Raw genomic sequence first — 19,717 nt, 5'->3', positions numbered from 1 at the left:
CTGGATGGATGTAGCTTAGGCTTTAGGTCTAGCTTTTCTCGAGTATGACACACGGGTTTGTCAGAAAGAGAATTGGGAATGAAGTTAGGATTCCTAGTAAATACTTTGTACCTGCTGTTTCCATTTTCTTTTTTTCTTTCTTTCGTGTGAGAAGTGTGTTATCGATCATGGGCGGGCGTCGACAGCACTGCCTGTAGCAAAAGCTGTTTGGTCCATTTCTCCATCCGCCCCTTTTTCACAAATTAATTTTTCCCAGGAGCTTCGATACAAACAAACCCTAAAATTACACTGATTCGAGATTTTTATGCTGGTCCCTGGCGGTGTTGGTGGTGATGATCTCCAAGGCCGGCCAAATCCCACGACCAGGTGTGTATTGCGCACATGTGCATCATCTACCTACCTTTAAACTTGCGGGATCTAATCTCTCTACTAATGTCTAGGCGAAAATCTTGAACTTTCTTAGACATGCAATGCCCAGATTTCAACATGTTGGTTTGCTTGCTTGTTGAGGAGGAGGCAGACAAGCAAAAGTGACAGGCAGGTGACAAGCTGGATGCTACGTATGGTGTTATTAAGTGGTTGGTGTCATTTTGGAGCTTTTTTGAGGTTTAATGAGGGGCAGCAGCAGCAAGGCGGTTATAGTACGCAAGGTGTAGTTTCTGCTTTTGATCATCTTCATTCAAGAGTCCTTCTCCTTCGTCAAACACAAAACTATTCTTAGGACTTTTATGATCTTCTCTTGAAAATGATGAGAACAAAACTGCGGTACCAAGTGCTCGGCAGCGAGCATCCCAAGCTGCCTCCTCCCTCCCCCCCAACCCAAATTCTTAAAGCAGCAACACCCCTACCTATCCCAGAACAGCCTAGCCTTGCCCCCCTAGCGCAAAATCCCCATAAAAATCCGCCCGCATGGTCATGCCCCACGGGCCGCCGTGACTGGTCCGCTCCCCAGTAACTACCAGGGTAGCTAAGCGCTCAACTCAACAGTCAGAGTGGGGCGGCATCTTTGCCCTCCTCTCTTTCTCTCTCTCTCCAAAATTTGTTCCTCTTTCCGTGTGTGTCGTCACTGCATTTGCAGCTTATCCCCCCTGGCGCGGACGCCGTGATTGGCTGGATTTGGGGGGGAGTTAAGCGCCCGGCGGGACTGCGTCCGGACCGCATCTTTGAAGCTGGCTGTTTGAGATGGACTTTTTTTCTTTTCGCTAGGATGAAAGGGCTGGAACGCTGATGATCATCGGGATAGGGGGTTATCAAGAATGATTAGATTCTAGGTGTTCGTTTGCTGCTATGAGCTTCCTGTTCGCTGTCCCGGTGATCTGGCTCATATCGAGATATCACAGAGCTTGCTGTTGCGTAGCAAGCACCCTCCTCCCCGAAGCCCTGCTCCGTAGGTAGGCATCTTTTTCCTCCTGCAAGAGAGCGGTTGACGGCATCTCTTGCATCGGAATTCGGCTGAGGAAGCTAGCCCAGAGACAGACAATCTCCCGCAACGGCTCTGATTTTGAAAAGGACACCACCTTGGAGAAAAGCCAGGGTGAGCAGATGCGGTCTCTCGGTGTGCGCAGCGCGCGTCAGCAAAGCACTCCGGAAATTCCCAGCTACCGCATCTCATTGGCCCTTCCCCCCAAATTGACCGTGCAGAAGATGATCTGGGGAGTCTGCCCTCGAGAGAGCCCACCCAAGCGAAAGAGATTAGATTGTATCTTTTTGCGTATTTTACCTAAGGACAAAGTCCAATCTCGAGAGAATGTGACGAAGCCGTAGCCGAGTGGAAGGGCAAGAGGGATAATTCGACTGAAACGGAACCCACAATCTGAAACTGAAACGAATCCGGGGGTCTCTCACGTCGAATCAATCCCCTGAATCCTGACGCCGACGGGATCTCTGCATCTGCATGTTTCGAAGGCGGGTAGAACGTTTTGAAACGAACCGTCGTGATGAACTTCCTATATTTGGGACTCTGTGATCTTGTGTTTCCTAGGCCTCCACGTGTGCTACCATGCATCCCAACTCTAACCCGGCGATGGTCTCTCCGCCAGAACCCTTGAAGCTGTGCCGCATGGAGTGCTTGAGGTTAGTAGCCATATGATATTGCTCGGTATCTCCGTGACGAACCCAGGACCAAGGAACGCATGTTGCTATTTCCATCTTGTCACACTTCGACGGAGGAGCGTGATGTCCTCCAGTAGGGCCGAGAAACAATGTGATGTGATGTTTCCATCACAGCAATGTTCGCACCTCTCGTGCCACGGCATTGCACAGCGCAACCCTCACTCCTGCGCCTGTGAGTACGTGGATCCATAGTCGTTGTGTATCACTGAGGCGGTCGTTTGCACTCTTGACTTCGGCAAACATGACCTCTCCTTTTCGGTCAATGTTGTTGTTGATGATGCCATCTCGATTGGTTTGGGCTTCGTCTCCGGCTGTCCTCCACAGCACGAGATCTGGCACACCGCCTCCGCGTGCCCTATAGTCTTCTGACATGACTTTGCATACGGCAGCAAGGGCAGCCCTGTTGAAACAGGAGACCAACTCTACCAAGTCCTCGATTTCAAAGTCCCAGTTCAAACCTACCACGCAGGTTTGCCTCTCATGCTCCCGCTCGTAAACCTCCCGCAAAATCTTCTCGCCACCACCGTTGGCAATCTCGACAAGCCGATGGTTGATCAGACTGGCCCGGGCTGGGTAGAATGCATCCGTGTGGAGATCGAGGGGGCATGTTTGGAAAGCCGTTTGGAAAACATTGGGAACATAGACGAATAAGATGTCGAAGAACAAGTAAGCAAACAATGTTCGGAGAATTCCACCTTCACTGTGGTAGCCTTTCCAGCCCTCGTGGCGATAGTATGATAGGCACATCTCCTCAACACTGACATGAGCTGGTTCTCCATCCTCGTCAAGCTTGCCTAGTTCGTCGAGCCACGTCGTCTTGGTGCTCAGGCCGCGGCCGTTCTTGCCTTTGGGATCCGGATCATCTCGGACCAACTGGATGCCCTGAACGTTATGCTCTTCCGGTTCCCGTAGCTTTACATGACCAAAGTCATGCTGCAGACGACGTGGCACCCGTAATCTCTTTTCAAGCTTGAGAAGGCGCTTTTGGAGGTCGTAGTGATAGATCAGGTGGCAGTCTCTATCCTCCAGTCCCGTCTCGCAGGTGATGAGGGCAATCTGTTGCCAGTGCTTCTTCTGAGTTTCGGGACTGGTTGACACAGGGTCTGGATCCACTTCCCACATGTACCGTTCCTCCAGTAAGGCCTTGCGTTGATACCACGATCCGCGGCGGGCTGGATGGAAGAGATGCTGACTGAGCAATTCGGTGAGAAGTGCGTGTTCTTCCCGATATCGGTGTAGACGGCCAAGGACGTAGGCAGCTTTGTGAGCGACCCGAGTGAAGGCGTGAGCTGCGTTGAATCGACGAAGGTAACTCCCTTCGCCAAACTCGTATACATGATTTTCGCGGTGCTGTTCCTGCCTGAGAAGTTCTCTCCATCGTTCAGCTATGCCCTCAAAGATATCGAGGACCTTGAGGAACCCTGCTTCACCTGGTGGGCCATTGAACTCGAGAACCTTGTCCACCTCGAAGTCTTTGCGCATCGAGAGCTCGAATTCCAGGAGGCTCTGGCGGGAGTCGAATATGTTGGAGGATCTGCAGACGATATAGTCTGGGTAGTTCCTTCGTGCAATCTTAGCCAGGATGATCGCCGTCAGTGAGTTCTCGGTCCATTCGGTTGACCGGTAGAAGACCAGATGAACACGCTCGAAGAGTTTGAAGATGGACTCGGAGAGCCTGATGAGTGGCCCTGTGGTAGCAAGTATCTTCCTGAGAAAGTGAGAATCCCTGTTTACTTCCGTTTTTTCTTGACTGTCTTCTGGCTCCTGGTCTCTCGAGGCTATCGATTCATTAGTATTTTGTCGACTTAGACCCAAGGACAGCAAGCCGGCCTGTCGAGCACTTGTGTGACAGAGCGCCTTGACTAGATCGGTTTTGTTCTTCCCCTTAACCTTGGCATCCTTTGCAAGTGCCTTGAGTTCGTCAAGACTCAACAAAGGAGTGGCGTCTGCCATAGTTTTGATGTATTCTTGAGAGTCATCCGCAAAGGTAAAAGTGTCGCCCAATGACCACACTTCGAGACCCTCAGATCGTGTCTCTTCTGGAGAATTACTGCTGTCACCTGGCAACTCCCGGGGCTCCAAAAGGTTCTCAATAGCAAGATCAACATCGGTGATATCGTTGCTGTAAGAAGACTGCAGTCGTTCCACGCGATGCCAAGAGGCAGTCTTGCGCAGAAAGAGACGTACATACCTGTACCTTGTCAGAAAGTGGTATGGATGATGGATTGAAATTGCACGCACAAATACTGAGTCTCATAGCTCAAGCCTCGCCATTGCTCAAAGACATGCTTCTCTTTGATATCAAACAAAGGCGATTCATCCTCCAAGACGGTCTCCAATGCAAGGTTGAAGGCATCGACATAGATGGAGCTCTTTCCTGGGACCCATTGCCGCTTTTCGAACCTGGTAGTGGTATTGTCTTCATCGATCTGTGGTTGAGAGGAGCGCATGGCCTCATACTGCTCTATCGCTTCTTTATCTATCGGGACAGCCGGCAAAGAGCTCTCAATTGCTGTTTGGCGTGGTGGCATTTTGGGGGCTTCATCCTCGCTGTCCCTGATACTCTTGGTCAAGGTTGGCAAGTCAAATTCATCGTCTTCATCACCGCTCTCCTTCAGCTCGGCAACCCTTCTCCGTTTCGTTGGAGTAGTCCGTTGCGCAGCTCCCTCAGGCCTCTTGTTGGAATTTCCGGATCCAGTGGCAAGCGGTGACCGGCTCGTGTTAGACTTGGATCGCTGCACAAAACGATCCATTGCGTATAAGAGAAGAAACAGAACCAAGGCTCTGTGGTATCATGGTGGATACAAAGAGAAAGAAGGTTGCATGTCCTCACTCCAGCCGTGCCTTTTCGGTAGCCATTCCACCAAAAAATGCAAACCAGGCAGAAGGACGAAAAGCGCGACCCCCCTTGTCCAAATCATTGAGCCAAAAAGCCAAACTAACACCAAATCCCGTGACTGCGTGTCAACAAAGGTGGGGCAATTTGCGCAAAGCACGAACCGAAGCTGGAGCTTCCAGACTGAGAGCTCCTCCACCAAAATCGCAAATCGCAATCGCATCATGACAAGCTACCTTGTCGCCGAGACTTGTCACCGCCAACCCTCACTCTGTTTGTTCAAGACCTATATACACCCGCCCCACAAATCTCAACAATGGCAGATCACCAACAACCTCCTCTCCCAGAAGCCACAAATAGCCTTGTCAACCCATCAATCGACACCCCCATGACCGATGCGCCATCAGCCCCAGTACGTCTCCCTTCCCACCCCCTTACAGCAACAAATCTCTAACAATGCCTCTCCCTCGCAATCAGCAGCAGCAGCAACAGCAACAACAACAACCCCCTCCGCTTCCCCACAGCAGCACCCCAACACCCCGAACAACCACCCCAATCCCTCTCCCCCACATCCCAGGCTTCACCGCGCCAGCAACAGCCTCCAACTCGCGCGCAACCTCCGTTCACCCACCAGAACAACAAGCTACTGTCCCCCCTCCAACCAACACCACCGCTCAAACAACTACCATCCCGATGCCCTCTGAACCCCCTCTCCACGGCGCGCCAGTTAGGCAGTACATCAACTCCAAGATCACGGGTGTTTTGCTGGAGGGTATGAAGCTCGTTGCCAGGGAGCAGTAAGTCCTCTTGTCCCACTGAGTGTATGGCAGGCGAGAAGGGCGAAGTGACTGATAGTACAATGACAGACCAAAAGACCCATTGAGAGTCCTGGGGGAGTATCTCCTCCAGAGAAGCAACGAGATTGAGCAGCAGGGAGGGCAAAAGGGGGAGTAGAATTTCTTCGCGATGTCACCGACCGCGCTGTAAGAAATGCGAAAATAAGAGGCGACTGCGGGAAATGGACAAGGTTCAACTTCATGAAGAGGAAAAGGCGGCTATGGACGGGAAATATGGCGTTCGGGCGAATGGTCATTGCAATTTCGAACATAGGAGACACCGAATTGGCATTTGGACTGCAGCAATGAAAAGCAAAGCATTGCGACGTGTTATCATCAAGGTTGACTTCGGCATGGCACATGCAATTCAGAGACCACACTTGACATAATATGAACTTGGATACCCTCCTGTGCAATTCGCAGTTTGTATAAAAAGATCTAGCCGTGAAATGCAAGTTTCCTTTCCATTCCCCGTGACTCCCCGACTCCGTATGGCCGTGTGGTTTACCAAACCTGCAAAAGATACACAAGGGGTATTTGTTATTTTCCCAGCCAAGAGATCCATATCACCACCCAATACCACCTCACCGAGAGGTTCAACTGTCCTCGGCTCGGCCGTAATCACCGTCTCATCGCTTAACCGACGAGGGTGCTGGCAGTAGAGGACTCGTACTTCCAGGTGGGGGGGAGGACACCGACGGTCTTGTAGTAACGGGCCAAACGGTGGATACGGGACTCGATGAGAATAAGGCGGAACTTGCCGTCCTTGTCCTTGCGGTTGCGCTCAAGGTGCTTGCGGACAGCGACAGCCTTCTTGATCAGGGACTGAGGGGGAGAGTCAGCAAAATCTATACATATTAGGGATTGGGGGGGTTCTTACGAAGAGATCCTCAGGAAGAGCGGGGGCAAGGCCTGCAATTCCATCACTCTGTCAGCACATGACCAAACAGAGGCATAATATATTTCCATCTCTTGTAGTCTTTTATCCACCTGGCGTCAACCGAGGCCGCTGCTCGTCTCGATCGAACGGACGGGGAAGCCGAGGACGACGTCTCGAGCAGACCGGTGTCTCGTTGCGCTTTCGTCTAGAGGTATTCCTGGGAGGGGTGAGTGCTGTTCACGACATACCGTTGCTCTTGAGGATACGGAGGATCTTGTTGCCTATGGTCTCAAAGTCAGCACCATATTCTACACTCGCTTCTCCAGTATTTCCCATCGTTCAAAAACATACCAGTAACGACCTTGGTCTGGGCAACGCCGTGGGAGTCACGGAGGATGACACCGATCTGGGAGGGGGTAGCACCCTTCTTGGCGAGCTTGCAAATCTGATCAACGACCTGCTCGGGGGTGGTCTTGAGCCAGGCGGGGGGGTTGCGGGAGTAGGGGATGGCGGAGGCAGAAATGCCCTTTCCCTTGGAGTGAAGACGACCCATTTTGGCTGGTGGTTTTTGAGGTGGTGATCGACTGTTGACGGATCGTTCGTTGGGCGGATTTGGCGCTGGCTGGTCGGTCTCGAAAATCAAGCAGAGGTTTCAACAGACGTTCGTGAAATTTACCCCAGGCCGAAGGGATATTCCGGACTCTGTGGGCGGAAAAATTGGGACCGCCAAGCTTAGGGTCATACTGTGATTGGCCAGACAGCTGACGCTGGGTCACGTGAAATGAATGTCCCACCGAACTCTTGGCGGAGCTTCGGAGCTGGTGGAGACTGGAGCTTCGATGTTTAAATCTAGAAATTTTTCGCAGCTCTTTCACTTCCTCTTGTTCTGCACCACACGACAACCACTGCGGCTCGGTCTTCTCGAGAAAGCATGCGTCGTTCCTCCCAACTGCGACGTGATACTTGCGGCAGAATGTACGGGGATAAGGCATGATTTTTTGGGGTCGACACAGGGACTGGTCCTGCATGGAACTCACAACAGCAGTCGACTCGACACACTTTTCATCATGGTACGTTTTATCACTGCGCAATCTGCACCTCCCCCCAGCCTTACATGATGATCAAACACATTACAATTATATTCTGGTACCTCTTATGCTAGAGTCCTTCGGGGCTCGATGATTTAACAGGACTTCTGATTTTGGCTCTCATCATATCATGTTCTTATCACCTGTCTCTGAACATGGCTAACATGACAATAGATCTTATGACTTGGCGTTTGCGAAATAGATGATTAGAGCCTTCATGGCTGTTTAGCATAATAACATGTAATAATTCATTTGTCCACTACTTCTTGATGCCTGAATCAATGCCTGATGTCTCTCTTATGATATTCCCTCCAGATCATAGCTTGGGGGTATTTAGGATCAATCCACAATCTCATCGAACACATCCAGCTCTTGGTAGGCGGAACGGTCATCACAAATCCTGCACAGAGCATCGTATTATCGGTGTCCAAATGCAACAAGATGATTACCGTACTGTATCACCGACTCTAACCGACTCAAATGCATTGCACTCCTTCCCAGACCTCGCTAGATAATTGTACATTGCATCTCTACCGTGATTAGAGAACTGCTGAACCTTTGAGTGACCGCTTTACCCTCCCGCCAGTTGGCAATCTACAACCATACCAATCCTCCCCTTCCGTGCCTTCTTACCACGCATTAACATCGAAGTTCTCCTGTGGTCATTGTTAGCATTCATACTCGATGGGCTCAGTAAGTTGGTAGGACATGCCTCGGGGAAATATGTCGTCACCACAGTCCGGTCAGCGAACTTCCGCCCGGCCAAAGCCCGAAGAGCCTTGTTGGCAGCTTCATGGTTCTCGAACTTGATGAAGATCTTGCCCACGCCGGCTGACTGTCGGCTGCCACCGACCGGCCGAGGAATCTTGAGGGAGAGGATCTTGCCAAACTTCTCGCACTCCTCTTGTACATCATCACGAATTTCTGGTTCATGACGTTAGCAACCCACAAAGTAATGATACAAAGCAGAAGAAGCGACAAACCTTCGTAATCATCGTTATCCATGAGCTCATCCGCAGTGACCATATTTAGGAGCTGGAGGACTCTACCGGCGTCATTGTCCGAGGGAGTAGTACCAGCAAGCATAGACATGGCGTTGACACTGAGTTCACCAGCAACCTGGGTGATGCCAATGCTGGCCTTCTGAACCTTGAGCGCCTTCTCTCCAAGCATCATGTTGTTGAGACCACTGATTGCAACATCCGTGACGCTGGAATCGGCGTACTCCAAGAACGCAATGCCCTATGCTATGTTAGAGTAGAACATTCAACTGACATGTCCAGAATGCTTACCCTTGGCTCTTGTGTGCCATTATCCTTCACAAACACAAACGACTTAAGCTTGCCAAAGCTAACGAGAAGCTCCATAACCTGATCTTCGGTGAGATAAGGAGGGATGTTGGTAACACTGATCTTGTTCGGGCCATCAACAACATTGGTTGATGGCACACTGGAGTCGGGGTCATAGTTGGGGTCCTCCACGATCGCAGGGACAATGTAATCCTTCGGCCGACGGATCTTCAACCCTGTGGCCGCAGCACCGTTTCCGTTCGCCTGGTGATCATCAGCATCCATCGTGATGCCGTCGAGAGCCAGCGCCACCGTCGCATCTGTATTGTTGCGGAACTCAAGCATAGCAAACGACCGGTCTGGGGAGATGTTGCAGAGAAGGCATGGGTCCGTCTGCTCAATGACGTTCAAGCCGTTGAGCTGTAGGTTAAAGAAGTTGACGATGCTGTCGTCGGTTGCTGAGGCGGGGATATTTGACAGAATCAAGCGCTTGGCCTGGCGGGAGTTCGTGGGCTTGAGAGCAGCGCTATTGACCGCTCCACCTGGCTGGCTCATGAAGGCCTGCAACTTCGTTGGATCCATGGCCTGCTGTCTGGGGGCTCCTGGAAGCGGGAACATGCCCGAAAGCTTGGCTTGTTCGGCCGTGACATTGTCGTATCCGGGTGGTTTGATATCCCATTGTGTAAGACGTCGTCTGCGTTCGAGGATCGGCACGATATCGGTCAAGTCGGGAGTGGGTTCGCGCTTCTTGGGGGGCGGCGATGCACTGCGACGGCGTTCCCTTTCCTTCTCTCTGTCGGCGTCCCTATCGCCACCACCGCGTCTTCCACCACCCCGGCGATCGTCGATAACATCCCGATCAGGGCGCTCCCCGCGGCGCTCGCGTCTCCCATCGTCGTCGTCACGCCTGCTTCTGCCACCTCTGTCCCGGTCCCATTCCCTATCACCGCCACGGTCCCCTCCTCGGCGATCCCGTCCTCCAGTGTATCGGTCCTCGCGCTCTCTATCACGATGGCTTCGGCTGGAAGAATATGCGTCGACATCTCCGCCGCCAGCACCTTCGTCGCGACGAGATCTACCGCCGCTACGATAATCTGGTGGGGATCTGGACCGTCTCCTGCTACCTCTGCTGTCGCGGGGGTCACCACGGTCGCGTCTATCGTCGCGATCACGTCTGGAGGACTATAAATTGTAAGCACTATCGCCGAGAAGAATTGTGATGCATGTAGCCAACTCACCTGATGATCGCGAGATGAGCCGTAACGACCACTGTCTATTGCGCGTCGGTTAGCTGCGGAGCTGCCCAATTGGACAGCAGAAAAAAAACAAACCTCTGGAGGAGTAGTTATCTCCGTTCATCTCTGCTGCCAGTCCCGGTAAACCAGAATTGATGTTTGGGTGCAGGACTTTCGGTAAAAATGGTTGCCGAAAAAAGCTGTGATGCGAGTCGTCAAGTCAGTCTCAAAGGTTGTCGCGAGGCTGGAACTTTTTTGGGATGGCGAACCTGGACCATGCGGATGCTTGGCACACTCCCCAGCTACACTAAGCCGAGTGGGGCCTAGCTCCAATTGCAGTTGCCCCTGGTTCCTCAGCCAGCAACATCTCCAGGCAGGCAGTGCGAGCTTGGTATATCTCTATTCAAAGCTCACTCCTGAGGTTCTTTGAATATTCCTCACTTTTCAGTCCAAAACTCTCATTCATCCCTTCCTGTAGCTCAGCGGAGCAATCTACCATCTCACAATGGCCTCCGAATGGCGAAAATTACCCCTGAGCCTAGCCGAGCTCTGTATCGACACAACCCTTCGCTGTGGACGTATGTATCACCGCTCTCATCCATCCACTTCATCACCACCATACTCATACCCCCTTTAGAATCCTTCCGCTGGCGTAAAATAAACAATGAATGGCACTGCGTCCTCTCCAACCGCCTCATCACCCTGACCCAATCTCCAACTCATCTCTCATACAAATCCACCCTCCCCGCCATCAACCCACCCCCACATGAAACCACCCTCCCCCTCTTACAATCCTACCTCTCCCTCGGCGTTCCACTCACCCAGCTCTACACCCAATGGTCCATCACCGACCCCAACTTCGCTCGGCGCTGCTCCTCCTTCACCGGCATCCGCATTTTAAACCAAGACGCCTGGGAAACCCTCATCTCCTTCATCTGCAGCTCCAACAACAACATCTCCCGAATCACCTCCATGGTGAACAACCTCTGCCTCCACTACGGCCCTTACATCACCACTATATCAGGGGAACCCTTCCATGACTTCCCCTCACCAGAAGCCCTCTCCGGACCAGAGGTTGAATCCCACCTCCGCTCTCTCGGATTTGGCTACCGCGCCAAATACATCGCCGATACCGCGCAAATCATCTCTCAGCAACGACCAAAAGGGTGGTTGGATCAAATTCGCAACCCGGCCGTACCACCAGCGGATAACCCCAAGTTTCAACCTGGGGAGAAGCCCACTTATCGCAAGGCACATGAGGCATTGCTTGAACTAACAGGTGTTGGACCCAAAGTGTCTGATTGTGTTTGTTTGATGGGGTTGGGGTGGTGGGAATCTGTTCCAATCGATACGCACGTCTGGCAGATCGCACAGCGAGATTACAATTTCGGTGGAAAGTCCAAAAGCAAAACTTTTACAAAGGGGATGTATGAGAGTGTAGGGGATCATTTCAGGAACATCTGGGGGGAGTACGCGGGTTGGGCGCAGAGTGTTCTTTTCACTGCTAACCTCAAGTCGTTTGCTGAGCAGGCGAAGACAGGAAAGAAGGGGAAGAAAGAAGAAGAGGACAAGGAAAATGCCGACGTGGTTGTGAAGAAGGAGAAGGTGGTAAAGCAAGAAGTGGCAAGAGTGGTGAAAAATGAGGAGTTGACGGTTTCGAGCACGAGAAAAAGAAAGGCTGTCAAGGAGGAGGAGTCGCAGCAAAGGGATGAAGATGTCAAAATGGAGGATGTAATGGATGGATTGACGCTTAGCTCGCAGGTGTCGCAGGTTTCGACGACGAGTATGACGACCAGAAGGGTGAGTAAGAGGATAAAGGCGAGGGAAAGTCAATGATGAGGGGGGAGTGGTGTACGATACAACGGGATGTAGGATGGTATCTTCAGCAACTTCTCCTGCTCGTTTAACTTGGAATAGAACACGCAGGAGCGTCCGGGTGTAGTTACATAATATTTGGATGACACACAATGCGGCACACCTGGGAATACAGTTGCTGAGTGTTTTGAGGAGCTTTCAACTGGTGGCATGGCGTAATGGTATAACGGGGCGCTCTTTTTCGTTTGCTAATGATCCATCAAATCATCTCGTCAACAACCCCACCCTCCACTCCCTAAACACCCTTTCCTTCTCCGGTAACAACCAGTTACTCTCATCCAAATGCTCGACCACCTTCTCAATAGCGATCGCCGGTAGGTTGATCTCCTGCGCCTCACACGTCACCGCTTCCAACATCTTGTCCGCTTCCTCTCGCGGTATCTTCTGATACAACAGCTTGATAGCTGGTCTTCCCAACGCCCCATTACTCGATGAGTACACAATATTAGCGTTGAGCACCCACGCGTAAATCACCGTCTGTTTGACTTCTGATTCTGTCTCATTAATGGGCATGATGAGCGACTTTGACGAGGCAGATCGCGAGATGGTGGAGATGATAGTCGCGGCCAGGCACTCAGTGATGCCTGGTGCTGAACCAGATGCGGACTTGCAAGACATCTGCCACTTCAGAAGGGTGACAGCTGCTGTCCGAAAGACGTAGAAGCCGAGTTGAGAGTGGCAGGAAGAGCAAAAAACATTCAAGCTGCGGTTGTTGGTCAATGGCAGATCTTGTCTATTTAATGACCCTTGCTCAAAGGCTGAGTTTGAGTACTAGATACATGTGTGTCAGCTACTGGCCGACTGGCTATGAACGAAACGAGAATGGGAATGGCATGTCCCTCGTGGTATCCCGGGATATTCTCGACTTATGAATCACCCGGTGAAATGCAGAGGTTCGTTCACCACCAGAAAGAAACAATCCGTCCTGTTAAGGAGGTTCGTAAACAATCCAGTGGTTTCTGTTGAACAGGTTGAACGATAGTTGCTTCATCTAGGGCACTTGTATCGGTAACCACGCCATTGGGAGGCAAAGCCGGCCGGGTTACCTTCTTCATACCCACACAAACACATACTCATGCTGTCATGTCAAGAACTTACCGTGATATTCGGGCAATCGCGTTCGGTAAAGAGGATCGTTGTCAAGTCAACAAAACCGACACCTGGTTGAGCTGAGATGATGGACGAAGCCCCATAGCCTCGAGCAGCCAGGCTCTTTTCATCTGCCTTGCCAAAGTGCTCATCACGGGAATGCCCGTGCTCGTGTCCATCCTCATGATGGTGATCCGGCTTGTGACAATGCCAGAATTCCATCATCTCGGCCCAGTTCTCACTTGGCAAGTCTTTCCAGACCTTTACTGTACCCTCCTCCACAACGACGGTATTGCAATTCCTGCAAGCGACCTGGACGCCGACGTCGAAGTCTGTCGCTGACCAGGCGGGGGTATCAGAAGAGAGATGCGGTTGGGGAACCGTGCCACCAAGTGGCAATCGCCATGACAGAGCCGTGGTCCCGTTTTGCCTCTGATCGATGGGAAGGAGTGTACTGCCAAGAGGTATCTTGGCAGGCAAACTGATTTTGTGAACCTCGCCATGATGTGTCAACTCGATGGTGCTTCCGTCAGCAGCCACAGCAACTCTGGTGGAGGCATCACTGGGCGATGTGAGAGAAGCGACCAGTGAAATTTGGCGGATATTGGCTAGCAGCTCTGCGTAAAGCGAGCAGCGACTGGAAGATGACATCGTAGGTACGAAGAGAACGAAACGAAAACGAAAAGAAGAAAAAGAATTCAAGTCGAACAAATCTCCATCGCTTTAGTTGTAACACAATGGGCCACAGCACCCAGCACTTGTAAAGAAATCAAGTCGCGGCTGATGAATTGGAGCTCCAATGCCCCAGTGAAGTAAAGTGAGGTTGTGAGCCTAGACCAGCTTATGTAACAGCGATCTGCTGCCAAGATCTTAGCGCGGCTCGCTCTTGGCCTGCGGCTGCGGTTGCCGCCAAAATTTCAACAAGGCAAAGTGCTTGCTCCATCCACGATCCAGTCTCACCCGCACGTCCACGTCCACGTCCTGACCCACGTTCAACGTCCATCCAACAACGACCACCATCGCGATACTCCCTCCCCATCGCCCCAAGAACGAACGAGCCATCCACTACCGATCGCGTCGTCACTTACTTCCTCACTTCAACAACAACCTACCCGAATGGGATGAGCACAGTGCCGTGTGGGCAGCAGTACCATGTCGGACGCGGAATTTGATCAGATTCGCAAGCTCCAGGCCGAGCGAAACGCGGCTGCCGCTGCGAAAAAAGGTTCAAAGACCTTCGACCCGGCCAATCAGCGTGCTGACTCGTCAACCAAGGCCAGCCTTAATGAGGCCTGGGATACCGACCTCTACGATCGAAGTGCCAACGGCGCCGACAAGTTTGCAGGCTATCACACCTCCCTCCCCGCTCAAGATGGCGACGACGATGAGGACATGGCCGACGCCGATAGCTCGCGCCGCCTCGTCGGACAGTACACTGCTACCCGTGCCCAGATAGATGAGTTTGCGCGTGGAAATGGAGTGGAAGAAGACGACATTCTCGCCGGTCGTGGCGAGAAAAGCAACCGCATCACAGATCGCGAGACCGATTACCAGAAGCGTCGATTTGATCGCGTTCTGACCCCTACCCGCGCCGACCCCTTCGCCGCCAATCGCCAGGCTGCCGCTGCTGAGGATGGAATGAGCTATCGCGAGATTATGGAGAGTCGCGAGATTGAGCGTGAGGAGGAGCGCGTGCGCCGAGCTATTGAACAGAAGATGAAGGACGGTCCCACTGAAGAACATAAGCCTACACTCCAGATTGAGGAGGCCGGAAACAAGGAGAACGGTGATGCCGGTTCGACCGAGGCAGCAGCCGCTGGCCGCAAGCGCAAAAAGAGATGGGATGTTGCTACTACAGACGCCGAGGCTGCCCCAGCAGCCGCAGAGCCCAAGAAGCGCTCGCGCTGGGATCAGGCACCTTCTGTGCCCGTTCTTGGCGCTGATGGAACTGTAGTAGAAGCAAAGAAGAAGTCAAGATGGGATCAAGCGCCGTCTGCCACCCCCGTTGGAAACATTGGTCTCGCCACTCCGATGCACCCTACACAAACTGCTGTTCTGCCCCCCACTGCGTTCGGCCCCGATGCCGGCCGGTACATGCCACTCAGCGATGAGGAGCTCGACGCTATGCTTCCTGGTCCTGACGAGGGATACAAGATTCTTGAGCCTCCCCCGGGATATGCCCCTACACGGGCGCCCACGCACAAGCTGGCAGTGCCACCAACACCACAGACAGGCTTCATGATGCAGGATCCTGAGAGCACACGTCTCTCTGGGCAAGCAGTTCCAAGGGAAATCCCCGGTGTTGGTGATCTTCAGTTTTTCAAGCCTGAGGACATGGCGTACTTTGGCAAGCTCACAGACGGGTCCAATGAAGACGATCTGACTGTCGAAGAGCTGAAGGAGAGGAAGATCATGCGCCTGTTGTTGAAGGTCAAGAACGGTACTCCCCCGATGAGGAAGACTGCACTCAGGCAGCTTACAGATAATGCTCGAAACTTCGGTGCCGGACCCCTCTTCAACCAGATTCTCCCGCTACTCATGGAGAAGACCCTTGAGGATCAGGAACGCCATCTTCTTGTCAAGGTTATTGACCGTATCCTTTACAAGCTGGATGATATGGTTCGGCCCTATGTCCACAAGATCTTGGTCGTCATTGAGCCATTGCTCATTGACCAGGACTATTATGCACGAGTCGAAGGTCGCGAGATTATTTCTAACCTCAGCAAAGCCGCTGGTCTCGCGACCATGATCAGTGTCATGCGGCCTGATATCGATCACGTAGATGAATACGTACGAAACACAACTGCCAGAGCGTTTGCTGTGGTGGCCTCGGCCTTGGGTATTCCGGCCCTGCTGCCATTCTTGGGAGCCGTGTGCCGCAGCAAGAAGTCGTGGCAGGCGCGCCATACCGGTGTGAAGATTGTCCAGCAGATTCCCATCTTGATGGGCTGTGCAGTGTTGCCACACCTGAAGCAGCTCGTAGACTGCATTGGGCCCAACCTCAACGATGAGCAGACCAAGGTACGGACAGTCACCAGTTTGGCCATTGCTGCTCTTGCCGAAGCCTCCAACCCATATGGTATTGAGAGCTTCGATGATATCCTCAATCCCCTGTGGACGGGAGCTCGCAAGCAACGAGGCAAGGGCCTGGCGGGGTTCCTCAAGGCCGTCGGCTACATCATCCCCCTCATGGACGAGGACTACGCAAACTACTACACAAGTCAGATTATGGAGATTCTCTTGCGAGAGTTTGCCTCGCCAGATGAGGAGATGAAGAAGGTCGTGCTCAAGGTCATCTCTCAGTGCGCCGCGACGGATGGTGTCACAGCTGGTTATCTCAAGGAACATGTGTTGGACGACTTCTTTAAGAGCTTCTGGGTACGGCGCATGGCTTTGGATAAGCGCAACTACCGTCAAGTGGTTGAGACCACGGTCGATATCGGCCAAAAGGTCGGTGTCAGTGAGATTCTCGAGAGAATCGTGGTCAACCTCAAGGACGAAAGCGAAGCCTACCGGAAAATGACTGTTGAGACAGTGGAGAAGATAGTGGCCTCTCTGGGTGCGGCAGACATTGGCGAGCGGTTGGAAGAGAGACTTGTCGATGGTATCCTGCACGCCTTCCAAGAGCAAAGCGTTGAAGACATTATCATGCTCAACGGTTTTGGCTCCGTGGTCAATGCTCTGGGCACTCGCTGCAAGCCATACCTCCCCCAGATCGTCAGCACAATTCTCTGGCGTCTCAACAACAAGTCTGCCACAGTTCGCCAGCAAGCTGCTGATCTTGTTTCCAGAATTGCCATGGTGATGAAGCAATGCGGCGAAGACGCTTTGATGGGCAAGCTCGGTGTTGTTCTTTACGAATACCTCGGTGAAGAATATCCTGAAGTTCTCGGCTCCATCCTTGGTGCTCTGAGGTCCATTGTGACTGTGGTGGGCATCAGCCAAATGCAGCCACCCATCAAGGACCTTTTGCCACGCCTCACACCCATCCTGCGCAACCGACATGAGAAAGTCCAGGAAAATACCATTGACCTGGTCGGCCGTATCGCCGACCGCGGACCGGAAAGTGTCAACGCTCGCGAGTGGATGAGAATCTGCTTTGAGCTGTTAGATATGCTCAAAGCCCACAAAAAGGGCATCCGTCGCGCGGCCAACAACACGTTCGGCTTCATCGCCAAAGCCATCGGCCCCCAGGATGTGTTGGCCACCCTTCTTAACAACCTCAGAGTGCAGGAGCGTCAGTCACGTGTCAATACCGCCGTTGCCATTGGTATCGTTGCCGAGACTTGCGCTCCTTTCACTGTCCTCCCCGCCTTGATGAACGAGTACCGGGTGCCGGAACTCAACGTCCAGAACGGTGTTCTCAAGTCGCTCTCTTTCCTCTTTGAGTATATCGGCGAAATGGCCAAGGACTACGTCTACGCTGTTACACCCCTCTTGGAGGATGCCCTCATCGACCGTGACCAAGTCCATCGGCAAACTGCCGCTTCAGTCGTCAAGCATATTGCGCTGGGCGTGGTAGGGTTGGGGTGTGAAGATGCCATGGTTCACTTGCTGAACTTGCTGTATCCTAATCTGTTTGAGACGAGCCCGCACGTCATTGACAGGATTGTCGAAGCGATTGAAGCGGTGAGGATGGCGGTGGGGCCGGGGTTGGTGCTGAATTATGTTTGGGCTGGGCTTTTCCATCCAGCGAGGAAGGTGAGGACGCCGTATTGGAGGTTGTATAATGATGCGTATGTGCAGGCTGCGGATGCGATGGTGCCGTATTATCCTAATTTGGCGGAGGAGGGGGTTGATAGGGGGGAGTTGGCGATTGTTTTGTAAAGGGATGACGGGGTGGTAGTGGTGTTGGGGTTGGTAGTTGAAGGTGGTGGTTGGCTTTGCTTTCTTGACATGTGATATTTAGAGGATGGGAGTAGGGAAACAAAAGCAAGCGAGTGGAAGAAATGGAAAGAAGTAAATATTATGATGATGGGGGTTTCTGTTGGCTATGGTGGGTGTTGAAGGCGTATTTACAGATGTAATGATACAAGTTTTGTGTTCATGTGTTGGGATTGAAGTCATGGTCGTTTACAGTCTCGTGACTGCCTGATGTTGTGTCCATCAAGGTGACTACTATCAAACTTCTGCTCTTCAACTGTCCTAGGTGAATGGCCATATGCTGCTATGGGCCGCTATCCATTCAGGGGTTGAGTCCTCTCCGATTGTCATCAATAAACAAACAAGCCACGGGATAGAGCACAACACAGCAGGCCAACTTGCTGATTAAACTAGACATCTACCACTACCGACAGTCAGGCTTCATTGGCTTTCTCCGACTGCACCATCTCAGAATTGCTCACTTCCACCAAGCCGGACCCTTTACCTGAGCCCATTTGCCTGACCAGCAAACAGTCCACCACGGAGCATAAGCACCCAGGCACATATCATTTGCAGTCACACAGCATACGTTCCACCATTTCTTCTTCGAAAATTCCCATCATCTATCCCACTTAACCTCCTTCCCCCACTGTCTCTTCAAGAGCAGTCCCCTCCCCAATTCTAACACCGCCACTTCCCATTTTGCGGTCTTCCAACAGTAAGGTATTATGACAATACACAGCCAGCCCGTCCGTCCACCTCGGACTCGGTGAATTTCCGCCGACCACACTCACATCCCGCTCCCTTTCAACTCCAACTCCCGAGCTTGCCGGCAGCTCCGGTAGTTGTAGGTGTGACAGCAGAAGCATACGATCATCCACAAGCAACAGCGATCAATAGGCAGACATTACGGGAGGGGCTTACGGGTAGGGCTGACGCCACCTATCTACTGGACCGAACACCAATCAAAAACATAAAACATACGACGATCGGGCTCTTTGGACTCGCTCCAAACAAGGTACCCACTAAGACCGAGCGACGGAGATGGGGAAAACGGGGGCTCTGTGATACAGCACTTTACCACTACAGACATCAGGTATACTGTGTTAGGACAAGTGGTAGTTACTGCTAGGTACACTTCGGTACAGTCCGGATGTTGTGCAATGTTCCCATTCCAGGGCGCTGTTGTTTGTAGGACGAGATATAGGCGGGCCGGAGTGTTTTTGTTTTGTTGGATTACTTCTACGAACTCGGGAACGGGCTTCGGGGCTACACAACAGACGAGGGAGAAAAGTGGCTGTTTTGGGACGGTGTGACGCGTCTTTTTTTTTCTTTTTTTTTTTTTGGAATGTATTTACCCAGGGGATTTGTTCATGTTATTTTTGGTCACCGACGTCAACAGCTTGTTGATGGGAAGAGATCATGGGGAGGTGTGTTGTGTTGTGTTGTGTTGTGGGCTTGGCATTCAGGGGCAAATACACACAGTGGTCAAGACAGCTTCATCGCTCAGGACAGCTCTCGCTAGAGTTGGCGGGAAAGACTGTTAGTCATGCTCTCAATCTTCAGCTCTTCTTGTTTCTACAACATGTTCTTGTTGTTTTCCTCACCTTTGCG

The 19,717-nt window shown here is 52.2% G+C and overlaps 8 protein-coding genes across 8 annotated transcripts; 3 read left to right on the top strand and 5 right to left on the bottom strand.

The window, feature by feature from the left end:
- Positions 1 to 2,220: 2,220 nt before the first annotated feature.
- On the bottom strand, positions 2,221 to 4,865 carry PODANS_1_17830 (uncharacterized protein; the record flags this gene model as incomplete). Its single annotated transcript, XM_001907202.1, has 2 exons — positions 2,221 to 4,303; positions 4,354 to 4,865. 2 exons carry the CDS (start codon positions 4,863 to 4,865, stop codon positions 2,221 to 2,223), a joined length of 2,595 nt encoding a protein of 864 aa, XP_001907237.1.
- Positions 4,866 to 5,264: 399 nt separating this feature from the next.
- PODANS_1_17825 (uncharacterized protein) lies at positions 5,265 to 5,902 on the top strand (the record flags this gene model as incomplete). The annotated part of the gene is made up of 3 exons (XM_001907201.1): positions 5,265 to 5,360; positions 5,426 to 5,745; positions 5,815 to 5,902. 3 exons carry the CDS (start codon positions 5,265 to 5,267, stop codon positions 5,900 to 5,902), a joined length of 504 nt encoding a protein of 167 aa, XP_001907236.1.
- A 518-nt stretch (positions 5,903 to 6,420) lies between these two features.
- Positions 6,421 to 7,217, bottom strand: PODANS_1_17820 (uncharacterized protein; the record flags this gene model as incomplete). The annotated part of the gene is made up of 4 exons (XM_001907200.1): positions 6,421 to 6,609; positions 6,665 to 6,696; positions 6,913 to 6,945; positions 7,016 to 7,217. The coding sequence occupies 4 exons, from the start codon at positions 7,215 to 7,217 to the stop codon at positions 6,421 to 6,423; spliced, it is 456 nt and encodes a 151-aa protein (XP_001907235.1).
- Positions 7,218 to 8,381: 1,164 nt separating this feature from the next.
- Positions 8,382 to 10,400, bottom strand: PODANS_1_17810 (uncharacterized protein; the record flags this gene model as incomplete). Its single annotated transcript, XM_001907199.1, has 6 exons — positions 8,382 to 8,408; positions 8,465 to 8,676; positions 8,736 to 8,994; positions 9,045 to 10,223; positions 10,280 to 10,332; positions 10,373 to 10,400. 6 exons carry the CDS (start codon positions 10,398 to 10,400, stop codon positions 8,382 to 8,384), a joined length of 1,758 nt encoding a protein of 585 aa, XP_001907234.1.
- A 392-nt stretch (positions 10,401 to 10,792) lies between these two features.
- PODANS_1_17800 (uncharacterized protein) lies at positions 10,793 to 12,112 on the top strand (the record flags this gene model as incomplete). Its single annotated transcript, XM_001907198.1, has 1 exon — positions 10,793 to 12,112. One exon carries the CDS (start codon positions 10,793 to 10,795, stop codon positions 12,110 to 12,112), a length of 1,320 nt encoding a protein of 439 aa, XP_001907233.1.
- A 243-nt stretch (positions 12,113 to 12,355) lies between these two features.
- Positions 12,356 to 12,769, bottom strand: PODANS_1_17790 (uncharacterized protein; the record flags this gene model as incomplete). The annotated part of the gene is made up of 1 exon (XM_001907197.1): positions 12,356 to 12,769. One exon carries the CDS (start codon positions 12,767 to 12,769, stop codon positions 12,356 to 12,358), a length of 414 nt encoding a protein of 137 aa, XP_001907232.1.
- Positions 12,770 to 13,237: 468 nt separating this feature from the next.
- On the bottom strand, positions 13,238 to 13,891 carry PODANS_1_17780 (uncharacterized protein; the record flags this gene model as incomplete). Its single annotated transcript, XM_001907196.1, has 1 exon — positions 13,238 to 13,891. One exon carries the CDS (start codon positions 13,889 to 13,891, stop codon positions 13,238 to 13,240), a length of 654 nt encoding a protein of 217 aa, XP_001907231.1.
- Positions 13,892 to 14,392: 501 nt separating this feature from the next.
- Positions 14,393 to 18,067, top strand: PODANS_1_17770 (uncharacterized protein; the record flags this gene model as incomplete). The annotated part of the gene is made up of 1 exon (XM_001907195.1): positions 14,393 to 18,067. The coding sequence occupies one exon, from the start codon at positions 14,393 to 14,395 to the stop codon at positions 18,065 to 18,067; it is 3,675 nt and encodes a 1,224-aa protein (XP_001907230.1).
- Positions 18,068 to 19,717: the final 1,650 nt, after the last annotated feature.

This window comes from Podospora anserina, chromosome 1, assembly GCF_000226545.1.
Source record: "Podospora anserina S mat+ genomic DNA chromosome 1, supercontig 4".
NCBI lineage: Eukaryota > Fungi > Ascomycota > Sordariomycetes > Sordariales > Podosporaceae > Podospora > Podospora anserina.
The sequence above is the reverse complement of the archived record's forward strand: the minus strand, read 5'-3'. Positions and strand labels throughout refer to the sequence as shown.